This window comes from Sphaeramia orbicularis, chromosome 21, assembly GCF_902148855.1.
Source record: "Sphaeramia orbicularis chromosome 21, fSphaOr1.1, whole genome shotgun sequence".
Taxonomy (NCBI): Eukaryota; Metazoa; Chordata; class Actinopteri; order Kurtiformes; family Apogonidae; genus Sphaeramia; species Sphaeramia orbicularis.
The window spans coordinates 50,087,664-50,106,616 of NC_043977.1; the positions used below are offsets into that span (position 1 = coordinate 50,087,664).

Consider the following 18,953-nt stretch of genomic DNA (forward strand, 5'->3'; position numbering starts at 1 on the left):
CTGGATTTAACTTTACAAAAAGGTAAGATCCTTCAACTGGATAATGACAGCAGTGATTAACATGTTTCACCTGCAACAAGTTCTTTAACCCTAACTGATGCAGTGAGTAGCTTCTCATTTCTTCATTAACCATCCGTTTGTTAGGGAGAAAAAAGACTGAACAGCGCTAGGATTCATGGGGTTCATTCAGCTTGTGAAAGCGACACATAAAGTCCAGACCTGAACCCACTGAGGATCTTTGGAATGTGATAGAAAAGACTCTAGGCATTGGTCCGACTCTCCATCATCAACACATGATCTTGGTGACAAATGAATGGAGCAAAGGACAGAAATAAATATTGTGACATTTATTGTGACATTGAGTAAGCATTTTGTGGTCCCACACACAGTGCATTTGCCCTGTAATCAAAGGTTTTTTGGCCAGTGTATATAAGTGGTATTAACATGGTTCAAGTACAGATAGTAGTTGGCATCGGCTTAGTCAGTGTGGGGAGTGTCAGTGGGGAATTTTCTCTCTTTTTGTGTAGCTTAGGGTAAATTTTCAACTCGGAAATATGAACTTTTAAAGGATAAATTCACAATCTAAGTCTGTCTTGAAAGACTACAAAGGGAGTTATGTGAACAATGAAAAAGATTTACTTTCTGTAATTATGCCTCAGGTTGAAAAAACAATCTTAAAAACTCATATCAGCACAATGAAAATCCAAACAGCCCTTCCAGTGTAAATGATGGGGATCTAATTCCAGAGATGACTGAAATCTAATGTGTGGTTTCAGGCATCTCAGTTGGACATACCAAATGGATTTCTTTCAAAGTTTCATTTTCTTTTGCTTTCTAATTTCCTGTTTCTCTTAGACTCTTCCCATTGTAGCTCAACAGGGCAATACTGCTCAACAGAGAAAAAAGGAGACTGGCCTATTTGGTACTAGAAACATTTAAATTCTAAAAAAAAAAAAAAAATACAGCCTTCTTTTGACTGATCCTCTTTCTCATTAAATTGAGCTAAAATTCCACAGACATCTTGCTCAGAATGACTGAAGATTGTATACTTTGAAACTTTCAATGAAAGTACAACAGTTTCACTTATTATACTTGAATAATTGTAAAAGTACCTTAAGATATTGAATTAGAAGGGGCAGAATTTATTGGCATCCACTTCAAGTGGCAAATTTTGTCACGTGGCATTTGCTTTTTAGAGATTCATTTCAGTACCAGAGCTCAATTACCCACACCTTTGACCATGTTCCTCTTGACTATTTTGAAAAAACACTATTGCTATATACTATTCTCTGCAGCTCCTGTGACGTGATTTATTATAAGAAATACAAATTAACCAAACAACCCAGAGCGGTTATCTGTATTCCAAAACAACAGAACAGAGTTTGGTGCCAGACCTATCTACATTGGTGTAACAGCACCAAAGAAATTCAAGACTGTTTTCCTTAATTCAAGCAAAAAAAATCTGCCAGTGGAACAAGTGAAAATTATCTAGGTAAGATTTCTTGAAATAAGATTTCAAGATCTATTGTCTAAAAATAAGTTATTACATCTCACTGAAAAGTTACTCTTTAGGTGATTATGTCTTATTTTAAGTGTGATGAGATATTTTGACAAGAAATGAGAAAAATACACATGGTAAGATTTTGATTTTTGCAGTGTGAAGTTTGTGTTGGAATCTGTGTTGCGTCAAACAAAATGATATGATGCAAAACTAGTTGTCCACTGCAGAAACCTGATTCAGTCTAGACTGAAGAGATGTGACAAAGGTTAACATGGACGACAGACACATATGTTTGTTTATATGAAATGTGTGCTGGAATCTGTGTTGGGTTTTGACATGAGGGGAGCTAAAAGTAGTTACAGTAATATTCCATGATAGTCATCTGTACATGAGCGGAGGGAAGGCGCTGAAGAGCTTTGTGGAAAATTCAGCCAGAGGCCCCAACAGAGAAGTCAGTTTATCACAGCCCATATTATGGATGTAGGCAACAAAGATAATTGTTAGCTCACTAAGACAGCTAACGTCAACAGACAACCATCTCCCAGCACAAATACACGCCTCCACAGTAGTGTGAGTAGTAGTTGAAAAAATCTTCTGAGTTATATGGACTTATATGAACAATGGCTGAACATGAGGTACAGCTGAGACAGGTTGGCAGCTCCTCACGGGGCAGAGAGATCATTTTAGTTCACATGAAGTACAGGTGTCAAACACTCGGCCTGTCGGCCAAAGGGTCCAATCCGGCCCATGGGATGAATTCGTGAAATGCAAAAATTACGCTGAAGATATTAACAATCAAGGGTGTCGAACTCATTTTAGTTCAGGGGCAGGAAAATGGAAAGGAAAATAATAACATAATAACCTATAAATAATGACCCCAAATTTTCTTTTTGGTTTAATGTAAACAAAAAAAAACAAAAAAACAAAAAAACAAAAAAAAACAAAAAAAAAAAAAAAAAAAAAAAAAAAAATATATATATATATATATATATATATACACATATATATGTGTGTGTGTGTGTGTGTATATATATATATATATATATATATTTTTTTTTTTTTTTTTTTTTTTTTTAACATAATGCCTGTTCTCTTTGTTTTAGTGCAAAAATAACATTAAATTATGAAAATATTTACATTACACTATCCAGGTTTTCCATGGATCATCTCTGGACCTGCTGCTGTGGTCCTGCCTCTCTCCTGCCTTTATCGCCGCCGCTCACTTATCCATATAGTTGTGATAGTGTTTATCATATGGTAGAGGTTTCTATTATTTGTACTAACTGTTGTAGTAGTAATATATCCACTGTTAATATTTGTTATGTTTTAGTAGTATTAACAGTTATGCACATTTGTTCTGGTTATTGGTAATTATACTAACACCAGCTGATCTACTTTTGACAGTTCAGGTTCAGTTTGCATCCACGTGTCTCCCCCTACTTCCCCCCATTCTACCCCAGTCTCTCTCTCTCTCTCTCTTTCTCTTCCTTTACCCTCTCTCTTTTACCCCAACTGGTCAAGGCAGATGACCATCCTCCACAGTCAGGGTCTGCTCCAGGTTTCTTTCTGTTAAAAAGAAGTTTTTCCTTCCACTGTCACCAGTCACAAGTGTTTGCTCCTGTAGGATTCTGTTCAGTTTCTGTAAATATCCTTGAGAGTCTAGTTTCAAACGGCTTGATATGTAAAGTGTCATGAGATAACTTTTGTTAGAATTTGGCGCTATATAAATAAAATCTGATTTTGATTTGATTTGATCCTTTCACAATAAAATGTGAATAACCTGAACAAATATAAACAACCTGAAATGTCTGAAGAAAATTAAGTGCAATTTTAACAATATTCTGCCTGTTACTAAATGTTTTGTGCTGTTGTAACTCCGATCTGAATTGCACATGTATAAATGATAAGTTGAGACATTATATTGTTAAAATTGCACTTACTTTTCTTAAGAAATTTCTGTTTTATCAGGTTATTTACATCTTTTTTGTTTGGACAGTTTGTAAATGTAAATAGTTTTATAATTTACTGCTATCTTTTTGCACTAAAATTAGGAGAAAAATTTGGAGTTGTCATTACTTATAGACTACGTTATTATTTTACTGGTTTGGCCCACTGGAGATCAAATTTGGGCGGAGTGTGGCCCCTGAAAGAAAATGAGTTTGACATCCCTGACAAAAAGTATAAATATCATAAAATATACCAAAGCTCCACTCACCTCATCCAGACAGCGTTCATACTGCTTCCTCTGGTTGTCATTTTCTATCGACAGAGCAGAGTTCTCCGCCTGTAGAGAAAAACACAGGCAGATAAACAGCTTGTACAAATCGGCATCTCATTATACAAACTTTTCTTTTAGGAATTCATACTTATTAAGTTTCTTGTCTGCTGAAATACAAATGCACACCACACAACCTGACAATGTGCAGAAATTGTAGGCTTTGGATCGTATTGTCTGTAGTCTTGACGGCGGCCTCTCTTAAAGACAGACATATGGACAGAACCTTTTTCCCTATAGCACTGTGGGATCACTGGAGAAAGACGGAGTTAAATAAATGATGCTTTAAATTTCAGGCGTCCGCTCTCTACCCTGCTGAACTTCACTGTGTCTGTGAGGCTCACTTCAAGTACCCCAGGTATAATTCAATTACTGACACAGGTTTTGCCCATCAGGGAGCACACACCATTATGGGAACTCAGGGGGTGACTTTCTCCTGAAATGATTAATCCAGTAAATCTTAGCAGGCCTGTTTTCACTTTAATGCTGCGGGCTGGTCCGCTGAACAACAGGTGCACAGAACACCACAGAAATGGCTGAGAGTCACAGTGATATGAGAAGGAATCAAGGAGGAGTTCACCTCACACAGCTTAATGAGTTAGCAGTGGTCTTCAAACTAACCTGAGGCAAAGGCCAAACATAATCAGTGCTTAAATCTGGCTAAATATCTTTGATGGCTGAATGGATACTGAACACTGATTAAAACAAACCACATGTGGAGAGATTCAGTATATCTTAGACTCTTCAGCGAATAGAATCTTAGGTCAGTGTTGAAGGCCACAGATTAGCCCGGAGCCTTACAGCCAATGTGCATAAAGGCCAGGGAAGTCCAAGTTCTGAGTCTGGACTGTCAGCGTATAAGTCTTGCATATTAAATGGTATGTGGGCTTTAGCTCGCTATTGATGTACCGGTCATCCCCTTGACAAATAAGCTTAACTTATTTAGATATCATGTAATCCATTCCAATAAAGAAGTGTTTCATGTTATTAATATTAATAAAACGCATATCATTACTGACTAGAAGTGTAATCAGAGAGCCCTGAAGGATGCCAAAGCAAACAGTCGAATCTCTTTCTCATACTGCAATATCATTAAACCACAAACAATCACAAATTATGACCTACAGGGGTTGGACAAAATAATGGAAACACCTTCACCTCAAGATGATAATGCCCCAATCCATACAGCTAGAATTGTTAAAGAATGGCATGAGGAACATTCTAATGAAGTTGAGCATCTTGTATGGCCGGCACAGTCCCCAGACCTCAACATTATTGAGCATTTATGGTCAGTTTTAGAGATTCAAGTAAGACGTCGATTTCCACCGCCATCATCTCTAAAAGAGTTGGAGGGTATTCTAACTGAAGAATGGCTTAAAATTCCTTTGGAAACAATTCACAAGTTGTATGAATCAATACCTCGGAGAACTGAGGCTGTAATTGCCGCAAAAGGCGGACCTACCCCATATTAAATTATATTTTGTTGATTTTTTAAGGTGTTTCCATTATTTTGTCCAACCCCTGTACGTTGCATATTCCAACTGATAAATGTATGAATAGAAGTGATCACATGACCTCTTTGACACAGGCAGTAACATGCTACATGTGCAAAAGAAATGCACTTAAGATACAACACGATCTCTTAAAATACAACATGATGGAAACGTTTCAAAGTGTCCTTACCATTATGCACTGCATATTTACTTATGCAGAGTTTCCATGGATTACGATCAGTCACTGCTTTAGGCACAACTACACTGAAAATGACTTTTTAGTTAAGGAGCCAAGAAGGGTCATCAGTTTCTACTGAGCCAAAAAGCATGGCTACTTTAGTCTCTTGTCATTATTTATTTTCACACTCACTTCATATCTTACAGCATATTTTTCATGTTTCATGGTGAATTATATGGAAGTTGCTCAAGTGTTCCATAATGACTGGAAAGTAGTTTCAAACTAAATGAGTAAGCCTGTAATGCTCCTCCAGATCAGTGTTCAAGTTTAATTACAAATAAATGGATAAAATAAAAGCAGCCACCATGAAAAGGCAACAGCATGAAAACCATCAAATACGCTCTGAATGATCCAGTAGGGTCAAAAACAGAAAAGTGATGGACTTTAAGGCAAACATCACTATTGGCTGAGTGGTTATGTAGTTATTTATCCACAGTTCAAATATAAAAATGTAAATATCACTAACATAATGTTCATCATGTTCAGTGTTCATCATTTTAAAATCATTCTGCTTCATTGCCAATAAGTACTTGATCTTTTGTACAATTACTGTTTTCTGATGAAGATTATGTTGTCAAATACACTGCACATAGAGTACCGTATATTACATAGTGAATAATGCATAAAGAAATCCCAGTGTATTTGCCATTTTTTCCATTTTTTCAGATCAGATCATAGTCTACAAATAATTATTTCTGTGGACCTTTAAACAATCTCCTTTTTTAAATGTACTTCTTCAGGAATTAGTCTGGCCTACTTAACAAGTAATCTTACTTCCTGTTTGAAGTGATTTAAGGTTAGGGTTGAAGATTTAGCTCAACAGCTTTCATAGGGTCTGCCAACTATTTGTGCTAAATGATGCCTATGAAATCTGCTGAGATAATCAGTGTGCGATCCAGTAATTATTCCTCTTCACATCTGCTTACATTTAACACTACCTCGACCTGCAGCTGCAGCAGCAGCGACAATTATTGTGTTCTGATTCAAGAAAATTCTTCTAATTTCTGGCTCAAGAACAACAATTAGATCTTAACCAACATCTAAGAATTACAGTTACAAAACAGTCATGTGGTTGCCAACAAACAAGCAGAAACCACCACGAAAATCTTCAACACAAACTTCATGTAAATGCAAAAGTACAGAACCTTTAAGGGTACTTTATGTTACATTTAATGACATACAGTGGTGAAGTGGCGGATTAAAACCAACTGAATTCCTGCCACTCTGACCTATGGTGAAAAAAACCCAAAACATGAAATCCCCTTTTCATTGAACCAGTGTTTGTTTTGTTCTGATCTTTTCACTTCCAGAGATATTAACATAGTAGGCGACAGTAATAGTAAAGGTTAACTCACTTTATTTCCCCTATGGGGAAATTCAGTGTTTGGATTTCACCCATCCTTATATGCACAGCGCCCACCATTTGTGATCAGCATTAGCAATAAGTACATTAAGTACATTAGGAGCAGTGAGCGGCCATTGAAGGGTCTTTTGGACCAAATCCAGATTTTCATCAGTTCCTTGGACACTGATATGAAATACATGCATCTTATGTTTGATGGCAGGGGAAACCAGAGGACCAGTACAAAACACAGCACAGAGAACAAGCAAACTCAACACAGTACTTTCTAGCTGCGAGGTGGAAGTGCTAAACACTATGCCAAAAAAAATGTATTAAGATATGCCTTTATTAGTCCCACAAGGGGAAATTCCAAGGTCCCATCCCACCTTGGAATCAAACCCAGGACCTTCTTGCTGTGAGGCACGAGTGCGATCCACTGCACCACCATGTCACTGTCCATAAGTCTGTTGTGATCTCCAGAAACATGGCAGCTCACCATGGTTCATTCTAATGTAATATAAACACAGCTTACTTTTGGATGGCTATTAGTGATGTGTGGATCGATACTAAAATACAGATATCTCCAATACCAGATGCATCATCACATGCATCTCCTGATTCAACCTGAATGGATACAGCAATAGCTCGTATTGTGTATCCATCAATGCGCATAACATAAAATAAACATAACAAGATGAAAAAGACTTACCAGAGCTTGTATTTTTCAGGTTTCAAGAAGCTGAATGAGTACTTCTATTTTTTATTTATTTATTTATTTATTTAACACAAATATATGTACTTCTACTGGAGGAAAGAATGTGTGCACATGATTCACTGCAGTTCTCATGTTAACAAATAAATATCTTGTGTTTTATAGTCTGACAGTTCGGTGCTTGAGTGAACATATTCAGTTACTTCTGACCACGACACTGAGACTTTCAGCACGTGTTCAAGACGCATCCGGTAAGACCAAATCCATTCTATGTGTTATATTTCCCTTGAAGCTCTTCTTTGCAAAAGATCTACTGGCTTTCAGAGACTTTTCAACAGATGGCGAGGCCTATTACCTTTACAGGGGGGAAGGTGTAACACAGAGGTGCACTGTACATTCACTGGAACACTGACTCCAAATGTTAACTACCCTGTCAGCATTTTAATTATCACCTTGTGAATATGATAACTCCTTTGTCTTCGGGTGTGCCTTTGCCCTGAGGACAGCTCTTCAACCTAATGGACTCTCATCTTCTCTTCATATTCGAAGATAGATGCAAGGATGAGCAAACAGGGTGTCAGGGTGTTTGCTTCGCTTCTACATGTCTCTCTGGTATATTGTCAGATGGTGACACATCAAACATAATAAAGACAAAGCTTTGAATACATGGCACATGACAGTGGCTAATTAACTTCCTTCATATCTGAATTTGCATACGTACAGATTTACCTCAGGGAACTAAGCATCTCATGGTTCCAAACAGGTGAGTCATTTTAACACCCAAGCAGCTGGAACTACTAAAGAGACTATATGACACACAGACCCATAAATGTTCATAATATATTTCTTGAACTTTTCTGTAGATGATCCACTGCTTCGCTGCAGACTTCTTACAGAATTGAAGTTCTTGCTTTATTTCTTTTTAGACTTTTAGTTTGATTTCAGTTTAGCTTTACTTTTTAGAGCATCATTTTATTTTCATTCTGAATGATATGAAAGTCCATTTATGCCACTGTACCGCTGAAAAATGCATGATTTAGTATTTCAAAGTGTTTCATGTCCTCATGCCAAAAAAATAGTAGCTGATTTTTGAGCTTTGGTTATGTTAAGGCACAAAAACATTCTTGGGTCCCCTGTCATTGCTGTGAAGTGGGACGGGGCAATCTCACAATTTTAGGTGATGGTACAGATTATGTCATTAAATAACAGTGTTTTCCAAATTTTCCCCCTCAGGTACCATTCATTTTACACTGCATAAATACAAGTGAACTAGGGTGAATAACAAAAGAATCCTATTTAAGTCCATGTTAACCTGCAGACTTTGTGTGACATGTTTTTTGCTGTAGCCATTGTCAAAAAATTGCAATAGTGTAATTCAAAATTATACAAAAATTCTGTATTTCTCATCAGATAAGAATAAAAAGCTACCACACAGACTAAGCCTCCAAAAATCATTGTTATAGTTTGGTTATAACTCAGATACATTTTGTAAGAAGTGATATTCAGATTGTGGATCGTGATTCTGCCTAAGAAGATTATTGCAGAATCTTGTGAGAAAATCACATCCACTCAAGTGGTAACACATGGACACATTTCGTGTTCAACAGTCTCTGTCATGTCTGCAAAGTAACTTATATGCAATGTATTAGACATACTTGAGTAAGTACTTACAAGCACTTTAACATTATGCTTAACAAGATTTGGGGAGATAAAATTTTTAGGTGAAAAATGTCAAATTACTGCTCGGTAACACGTGGACTTGAAACAGACATCAATTTTTTAAGCTTTACACAAATATTCACAACATGTGGTTCTTGACAGAAATTGATATCATGAAGGACAAAACCTTTTAGATATTATGTTCAACTATACTGAAAATAAATTTTGGCGTAAAATATTGAGAAGTCTGTTTTATTGACTGGAGAATGCGGTAACATGTGGACAGGCTACCATAGTAACACGTGGACGACTCTTTACCATTGTATGCATCACCCAAAATGTGGACTTACTTTTTAAAACAACAAACCAGATATAATCACAATGCTTTATTTAAAGTATTTAATGCTAACACAGTGTTATTCACAACTTGTGGTGGTCTATACTGATAAAGGTAAATTACAAATAAAGACTAATTTCTCAGTAACAGTTCACAGAGAGTCTTTTTAAATGTGACAGATTGAATAAATTTTCAAATTTTTTAGATATAATTTTTTGTGTCAAATTTGAGCTATATTTTTATGTCTGAGGCATGACTATGGTGTAATAAGTGCAATCAATAAAATCAGTTGTAACTTTTTTTTCTACAAGTGGTATTTTAAAAAGGAGAACAGTTCCAAAAAATAGAGATCTTCAGCTAAAAAATGAGCCCACTTAATAAATGATGTGTACAAATTTACTTTTTCATGTTGATGTTCACTTTCGCTTGATCGGACCCAATAGTATTTCAAAGAGCATTATGTCCTCATGCCTACAAAATAGTAGTTGATTTTTGAGCTTTGGTTATGTCTTGGCACAAAAACAATGTTATTAGGGAAAGGAAAAAATTTTTTGTAAGGGTTCAAATAAGGTACATACATCGTGAACATTACAAGTATAAACACAGCAGTTACATGAACACTAGTCTCCTGCATTTAAGTTCAAAGAGTTTGTTACTCTGTTTTTTCTGAACACAACCATTCCCTTCTCACCTGATTTTTTCATGCACTTATTTATATCATCATATGACCTCACGGCAAAGGTGCCATACCAAATTTAGATGAGTTGAATTGATATCGGCAATGGAAAAGTAACATAAGTCACAGGATCCTGTGATGAATAAATCACAGTGGCGAAAAATTATAATTAACTAGTTTTAATTGAGTTTTCAGTTCATGTTTTTAGACTTCAGTATGTGTGAAGAAAGCCTCTATTTATAGAAGCTGAAAAAAGTAGGAGCTGTGTAGCAGCTGGCGAGAAATGAAATGCAGAAGTGGATTATATCTGCAATTCCTTAATATGAAAAACTTAAAACCTACTACTGTAAAACAATGGTAAGAGACCATCATGAAATATAATGAACCACTCTTCAGTCCTGGAAGAGACACCCACTTATTGCAAGTCTATAGATAAAATGAAGGACACTCCATTTGACAAAACATGTGATATCCTCAATATAGTGATCAATGCGACATTTCCAAGGTGAAAGGAAAGGACATGGAATGCTAGAGAAAAAAGTATGTAAGAACGGAGAATATTGGGGGGTGGGGGTAAGATGTGAATAATGCAGTCTCCTCTACCTCCAGGGCTCGGAGTCGTTCTAGCAGGGGGTTGCTGTCCTTTGAGTTTTCCTCAGATCCACCGTCAGCCTCCGGCGAAGCCGTGGTCTCTGCCGCTGTGGCTGAGGGACCCTCCAGACTGTCCTGCTGCTTCCACATCTCCTCGAGGAGTTTGTCCTGGAACGCACAGAGCCGATTAGAGATGCATGTCTTAAAGTCATGCAGAAATGAAATATGCATTTTACTTTCATGACATTCACCAGTCATACAAGAAATAAATACTGATGAAAAGGAACTACTACACTACTGCTTATGTGAACACAGAGCATTTATGTTGTGGAAAAGCTTCACTTATTTGAAGTACTGTGAAGTCCAACTCAATAAGACTATTGTTGGAAAAAATGACATTTACAGTTCCTGTGACCAGTTGGTGATAGACAGGATTCTGAAAAGGGACAAAAACTGGAGCTGGACAGTGAAGCTAATGCAGGAGTATCTGAGAGGCCAGTAGATGGTGGCTCCAAACACGTCTGGTTTGATGGATTTCACTATTTTACTGCATCAGTAGGTTAATGTTTATTATTTGTGCCCTTCACACTGTTGTAACGCCACATTTTTGTCCAAATCAACATTCCAACATGAAGCAACATGACGACAACCAAAATTTCAATTTTTCATGCATGGAGCAGTGTGTTTTTTGCTTGCTTGTTATTTTAAATACTGTGGAAACTAATGGAAACTTTCTATTTGATGACACACTCAGTCTGTTGTTTTTCCAAATAAATTTCCTCTGTCAATACTGGTATCACAAATCTTTATTTTTTATTAGAGTCATTAAGTGTTAATATGTGTTGATATTCTGTGCTGTGCAGTGTTTTCACTGGTGATTCATACTAGACATTAGATGATGAGATGTTTGTCTGGGGTTTATTGGCCTGTAATGCAATATTTCATTATGTGGTACTGTTTACATTGGTGATTAGAGTGAAAAAAAAAAAAAAAAGAAAATGATTAAAGAATAACAGAATATAACAATGATTAAAAAAGGGCTTGATGGCATAATGAGGAGAAAATAACAGAAACTTACACCATACATCATAGTCTGTAGTCTCCTCTCTTGAAAGCTTTCTTGTAATTGGAGCATTTTGAATCAGTTATCGGTGTAAGTTAAAGGACAAGCCATAAGGTTCAAATGAGGGCTGTCATTAAAAATAATCTAATTCATTGAATGATTTATGGTTAATCTGAATGAAGCAAATATTTATTGTGAGAAGCATAAAATATTTCATATCAGAACCATGTGAAATTCTTTTATATTCAGTCAGAGACAGTTAACAGACAGGGTAGGTACATTCTTAGGGTCCCAGTCATTGCTGTGAAATGGGGCTGGGCAATCTCACAATTTTAGGTGATGATCAATCTTTATTTGTTGTATGATCACCTTTTCAGAGGGACTGTACAGATGGTGTCATTAAATAACAGTGTTTTCCAAACTTTCCTCCTCAGATACCATTAATTTTACACTGCACAAATACAAGTGAACTAAAGTGAATTACTAAAGAATCCAATTTTAGTCCATGTTAACCAGCAGATTTTCTTGTTTTGCTGCTGCCATTGTCAAAATATTGCAATAGTGTAATTCAAAATTATACAAAAATTCTGCATTTCTCATCAGATAGCGACAAAAACTATCACACACAGGCTAACCCTCCAGAAATCAGTGGAAACTTGTTAAAGCTTGGTTATAATTCTAATACATTTGGGAGGAAGTGAGATTCAGATTGTGGATTGTGATTCTACCTCAGTAGATTATCACATAATCTTGTGGGCAAATCACTCAGACTTGCTATGATGCAAAGTTTATGAGCCTTCAGGGGCCCCCTAAAGGACTAGGGACCCCAAGCAGTAGCAGGCCTTGCTTCTTCACAAGCTCTGTCTCTTCGTATTCAGTGGGCATCATAGAGCAATATAGTCTACATTATTTTTGTCTTGAATTATTTTTCTGTAATTAATTAATCTGAGTCATTTTATTTTGACAACGTTACTTAATATCCATTCCTCTACACATACCCCTTCATACAGCAAATCCATTTTAGATACACTCTGTGATGTTTACAATCTAACATTACAACAAAATTGTAAAATATAAAGTGTAACTGTATGTAAAAATTTGTCTCTATCTATTGGAGAGAGATGTCTTTTAAGGAAAATTGGGTTTTAGTTCTAGCTCACAATAAAGTGGAATGGTGTGGTCAAATATAATATGCTATCAATAACTGTACAAAGAAACAGAGCCCTGCCATTTACCCTATAATCTTCACAAAGCATAATATAAACATGAAATCTATATAGAAACATAATGGCACCGTCACCCATGGTGAGATCAATATTATATCTAAAGATAAATTGTCTTAGGGGTTTTCTAAAGTGCTAGATCTGCAATTTGGATGTTGAAAAGTGAGAGAAAAAAAATCAATCGTTCACATTTCTCATAATATAGTTCTGCAATAGAATGCAGCTCCGACTTCTTTGTCACTTCAGAAGAACTTTGCTTTTCAAGTTTGTTGATAAGACATTTCATTCAAATCAGTGGTGAGGACAAAGAGAAAAACATATTACAACCATTTTATTTGTCTAATCTATCTTAGAAGTCATCTGAAAACAGTGAATTTACTGAATGTGCACTTCAGTGGTAGCATTTTTGGATTAGCCATGAACTGTATATAAGGAGAACATTGGACACAGTGATGCTCCGCAAAAGGAAAACAAAGCCAAAATGTTTTCGTCCTCTCTATATATAATATCTCAGAAATGGGATTCTAACCAATCTAAAAACTCAAAATACATTTGATTAGGGGCCCAGGAACAGCCACGGACTGCAGCTACTTTTGTACCTTATATGCTTTCATGAGGTCCAGTGGGTCCACTTTAGGGCCTTCCAGTGAGTCCTGGTTCTGCAGTAATGTTCGCACTGTCTCCTCCATACTGTGGAAAAAAGGAAACCTGGTCAGAATACAGTCCACTCACTTGGAATAAAACCTTGGAGTATGATATATATCAGTTTACATGACAACATAATGACTATTTTTCAATCAAACAAAGTCCTCAATCTTGAATGGCCAAATGGTTCATTATATTTTTTCCTCCCAGGACATAACATGCTGAGGCCTCCTCAGGGGGTTTCAGGGAATCACATTTTGATACACAGTATATCCCTGGACCATCATTTTTCTACATGTGTGGAAGGAGAATGGTTATAATAACAAAGACCAAGAAAGGAGAAAACAGTATGTATGAAGTATGAAACAGGACCCAAAGCCTCCGCTTCTGCCAAAAACAGTTTTGCCCCTTAATGTCCCCTGGTCAATGTAGTTTCAGGATTAACATTGACTTCTCTCTGGTAAACTTTGGCAACAGATGGTAAGGGGTCATGGCAAAGAAACTCAATGTGTTGACTTGGTAGTGGAAACCAGCTCTCCCTTCATTAGCTTCTCTGTTGACAGTAAGAGAAAGACCACAGGTACCGCAGTAATTATAAAATAATATATGCATTGTTCTGATGTGGAAACAGAAGCAATCACCACAGCCATGGGTCAGCATTTTGATTTTAGATACTATGTGACTAGAATGTGTTGACATTTCCCTGCAAACTATAAATGTTGACTCCTTGTTCCATTTAAATGCATTCAGCATTGTCTTATATTTTTATTATGCACAGGTCTGCATTGTGCAAAGCCAAACTGTCTTTAGACATACAATGCTTCCACATATTAATGAGATTTCAAAGCAGTCATAATACTGGAGCTGACATTTGTTGAAATGCCCTCCACTGTATCAGTGGAGTCTCGCTTTATGACTTTGTAATTGTTTCCCCTCAGAGCAGTGTATGCTTGATAGACACTGACCATGTTCAGCATAATGTTGTACCCACTGACATTTTGCCCTGTCACTTTCCAGAGCAGCTTTCTCCCTGTTTGATCCATGTTTTGCGGCCATTAGCACTAGCTGCTGACTGTGTCACAGCATTGGCATTCTTGCCCCAAGTCGCTGCCACTGACCTGAAACCAACCCAACACAAATGAAAACAGCGGGTGTGGCAGCAGTGGGGAGAGGGGGAGCACTGGTCTTAGTATTGTTTGAGCTGACAGTCATAAAAATGCCAAACTGACTCATCCAGAGTGAGACAAATGCGCATATGTTTACTAAAAACTCCAGTGAAAGGCAGATGGTGTCACATGTCATTTAAAGGGGGTTCAAATCCCACTTGCCTCCCTCCCACATTTAAAGGGATTGAGCACATCGGTTCAGAACATCTGCACTCAATGGAAAAAGACATTAAACTAATGTTGTGGTTATGTCCACCCCATAAAAACTTTCAAACTATTGCTATTTTTACATCCACACTATTCCTGTGTTTTAACCTCTCTAAAACAGACATTTGGAAATCCTGCTGTTGTAGTTTGTAAACTCCAGGGTTGAATTGTAACGTGGATAGAAAAAACTGCAATGACAAAGACACCTGAATCTGCTCCCTGATTGGGTCTTATCAGGAATTATTATCCCTACCTGATTATGCTCCTTGTATGTGCCCCTTTCTAAATGAAAACAAAATGTCAGCTTTGAACACCAGCTCCTAATTTAACAAATGATGGTGTTTCTGTTCTTGTTGTCAGTGAGCAGTTTTTGAGTTAAATTCTGTATTTTTTTTATGTTATGAGAGCAGGCAAACTGTTCTTAACAAATCCAGCATTGAGCTCAGACAAAGCTCTCATGGCAGTCTTTAAAGCCTCCTATTTGCCAGTTTGCCAGTATCTAGTGGCTGTTACACAACACAGAATACATCCACATCAGTAGCAAACAGCTACTCCAAATACAATACAGCACTAACCATAGCACCTTTTTCTTAAATAAAACAATATTCTGAACACACAAAATTTTGGCAGTGGACTAATCTTCTTCCATATTTTCTCCATGTGCTGGACCTTCCTGTATAGATGACCTGCATCTTGACACTGGCATCTTCTGTTTTTCATTTTTATTTTTACTTGTTTGTTCTTACAATAATAGCCTTGCATTACTTACTGTGGGCCAAAAGTTTGAACAATCCATAATTCCTTTCCTACTGTACTTGAACCTAATCTTAATTTGGGCTCAGACCATCTCTTCTTTTAATCCACTAGAAAGAATTGTGATCCATGGTCCGTGGCATTTAGCCAATATAAAACTGACAATATAAACATAATTAAAGAATTGGTACCACTACAAAAAACATCCCTGCATTTTAATGAACAGTACTCCTTCCTAATATTTAAGCTAAAACACATCAGCGTTAAATGAAAAGAAAAGAAAGTGTAGAGTGTAATGGCCTTATTTTTCCAATATTTTTTACATTTTACAGCATCCAAACCTCACTGTAGCATTTCTCACAGACCTAAACCTGGTCCCCCTATGCTTAGCATTACACTAGCTTTTCAAAAAATGCTAAAAGTTTACCTAAATCCTATCAAAATTGATGCATTTTTCTCAGGGATGTTTCCCTCTTTCGTCACACCTACTGTCTCTTCAATAAGCCCATCACTCACCCCATGCTGGTTTCCTACTGCTCTTCACTGCCGTTGGTCATCTGAGATGAGGCTAGCCACACATTTCAGTCAGTTCTAAGTTAGTCACTGTTCTGTGTTTGTGATTGGGCACTGAAGAGAAAGTGGGTCTCCTGGTCTCTGTGCCAACCATGTGGGAAATAATGTGCAAGCTGAGTGCTCTCGGAAAGCAGAAAAACAACCTCCCACCCAGTGTAGCTCTCCTAGTGAGGCCTGTTACTCTCCACGCCATATGACTCCATCATGGCAGAGAGAGGGCTGTGGTCCAATGTCCCTCTGGACGTCCCTCTGTGCTAAACCCCATTTTAGAGGCCTACTAAAAGTACATGATATTTTTTTTCTGTGCTCTCACTCAGCTGGTAAGTAACCTCATTAATAAAAAAAAACTGTCATGCTGTTCCACAGTAAAAAAAAAAAAGTGGTGATTCATTTATTTGGTGATTCATTTATTTGCTTGTTTACCGTAGCTGGTTAAGATAATACTACACATAGCCAACTGACAGTGGTGGAAAGAGACATTTACTCTGTGGATACAACACCCAAGTACTTTTGCTTTTAATTTTCTGGCAACTTTCATTCCATTATAATTCAGAGGCAAATAAAATAAATACAACTGGACAAGTTTCAGAGTTGTTGGTCTCTTATTGTATGAGCCATAATTGAGTAAATAAACAACAGGAGTCAAGCTGATAATGGCTGGCATTAAGTCAGAGATCAACCAGCAAGTGAAAAAGTAAGCAGAGCCTACTAATACCCCCGCCCAGTCGCACAACACTTTGCCCCTCCTGCTCACCGATACCCTGCCTACCCAGGGATTACTCTTGAGTTGTAACTTTCAAGCTTTTTAACTTGTGTATTCCTTGCGGTCAATTTGACCCCCTTCCACTGCCTTCGTCTATGGGATGTGGATGTGGAAGGCAGCTGAAGGGTTAAAACTTTTCAAAAATTTGTAAAAAACAAAAATGCAAAAACTGGGAGGAAGGCACATGTAAAGTACATTTGTGTGAAATTTGAAAAGAATTTGGTGAATAATGTGTGAGAAATGGGTCGGACAAATTGTGTAAGTTGCAATTTTCAAAAATGTGTAAAAAATCCAAAAATTTAAATTCAGCCATCAAACTGTGCACTGCACCTCTCCTACCTTTAAAGACCGTGTGTGTAATTTGAAAAGAATCGGGGGAATAGTGTCAGAGATATGGGATGGATAAAAATCTCGGATGGACGGACGGAATTCTGCAATTATGATATATTCCGGAATTATACCCCCACCTGCCCCAGAGGGCAGTCCCTTAATATGCAGATGACATTCAATTATATGTTTCAGTAAAACCAGAGGATTACAGTAATACTGGACACTCTCCACAACTGATAAGTCACAAATAGGGATTGAATTCTGCATAACGTTTTTCACCTGAATTCTGAAAAAAAGGATCTTCTCTTTATTGGTCCTGAAAAAGCTACATATGATATTGTTTTGCCCTATCCACGCCTTATGTCAAACCACACTTTTGACATTACGTTCAAAGTTCAACATCCATGTCAGCTTCAATCCTGTGAAAATCCTGTAAACTCAGATCAGTTTTTAGAATACATCTTTCATGGCTTCATCTTTTCACACCTTCATTCTATGATGCCCTTTTTTTCTTTCTTCAGTCAATTTTTGAATGGATTATAAGAATCTTTCAATCACTTATGTCAGGCTCACTATCGCTTTGTTCGTTTTTACTCCATTGCAGATACTCAAAAAAACTGAGAAAACTTCAAATATGCAATTTGCATGAAAATAGTACTTTGTTTATTGTTTCTTTTTACATGAGGGGATGCTATTCTTTTCACTATTACCTCTCAGTCTACTTCAACCAAGACTGAAAAAGAAAACCTTCATTCCCTAAACAGTGGGCAGAAGGCCCATACATCTTGTGGATAGGAGGGGTGAATTAATTTACAGTCACAAATCATCAGCTCCTAATCTCACACCTCACTGAGCATATGCAGATGGAATCAAACTTGGATCATGAGTGGTCGCCAGAAGCCTCTAACAGTTGAATGGATATAATGCTTGGTTATTATTTCCTTTTATCACATGCTGGGAGGAGAGATCAATAAGCGAGGACACAGTAGTCTATCGGTGTAGTGGGGGACACTTCATATCAAACTTTAGTGTCAGGTGTTCCAATAAAACTGATAAAGTAGGTGCTCTTAAGTTAATGAAATTGTTGGATGTTACTGAAAAAACTTAGCGTTTCCTATGCATTTAGTGTACATTTGACCCTGTAAAGATTTGTGCTATGTGGCCAAGTTGAGCTGTTTGCCATTTGTCACTACACTCCCTCTCTTTTAATCTTCTAAGTGGAAACTTTCTGTAACGTTGCACTTTTAGTGAAAAACCTCCCAATCCTAACTAGGACATCAGTGTTACAGTATTGCACAGGTCAAGACATGAGGACATCTTGTCACCCAGATTTCATCAAATAATCACTGAAATGGTTAAGTGAATATTTTGAGACAATCTCCTCCATTTCTGTACTTTTTCACCTT

General features: G+C 37.1%; 1 protein-coding gene across 6 annotated transcripts in view; it reads right to left on the reverse strand.

Moving 5' to 3' along the window:
• LOC115411794 (nck-associated protein 5-like) overlaps positions 1-18,953 on the reverse strand; it is a 109,471-nt gene that overhangs the window by 64,109 nt on the left and 26,409 nt on the right. For 5 of the 6 annotated variants that reach the window (XR_003934265.1, XM_030123985.1, XM_030123984.1 and 2 more), the window contains 3 exons: positions 13,710-13,800; positions 10,837-10,992; positions 3,717-3,785 (listed from right to left, as the gene is read on the reverse strand). Coding sequence is in view for 5 of the 6 variants with exons in the window: in XM_030123985.1 (XP_029979845.1) it covers positions 3,717-3,785; positions 10,837-10,992; positions 13,710-13,800 (316 nt within the window). In the remaining variant the exon portion in view is untranslated. Of the gene's footprint in view, positions 1-3,716; positions 3,786-10,836; positions 10,993-13,709; positions 13,801-16,397; positions 16,490-18,953 lie in introns of those variants that run through there. The other variant, XM_030123986.1, reaches the window with a different exon arrangement.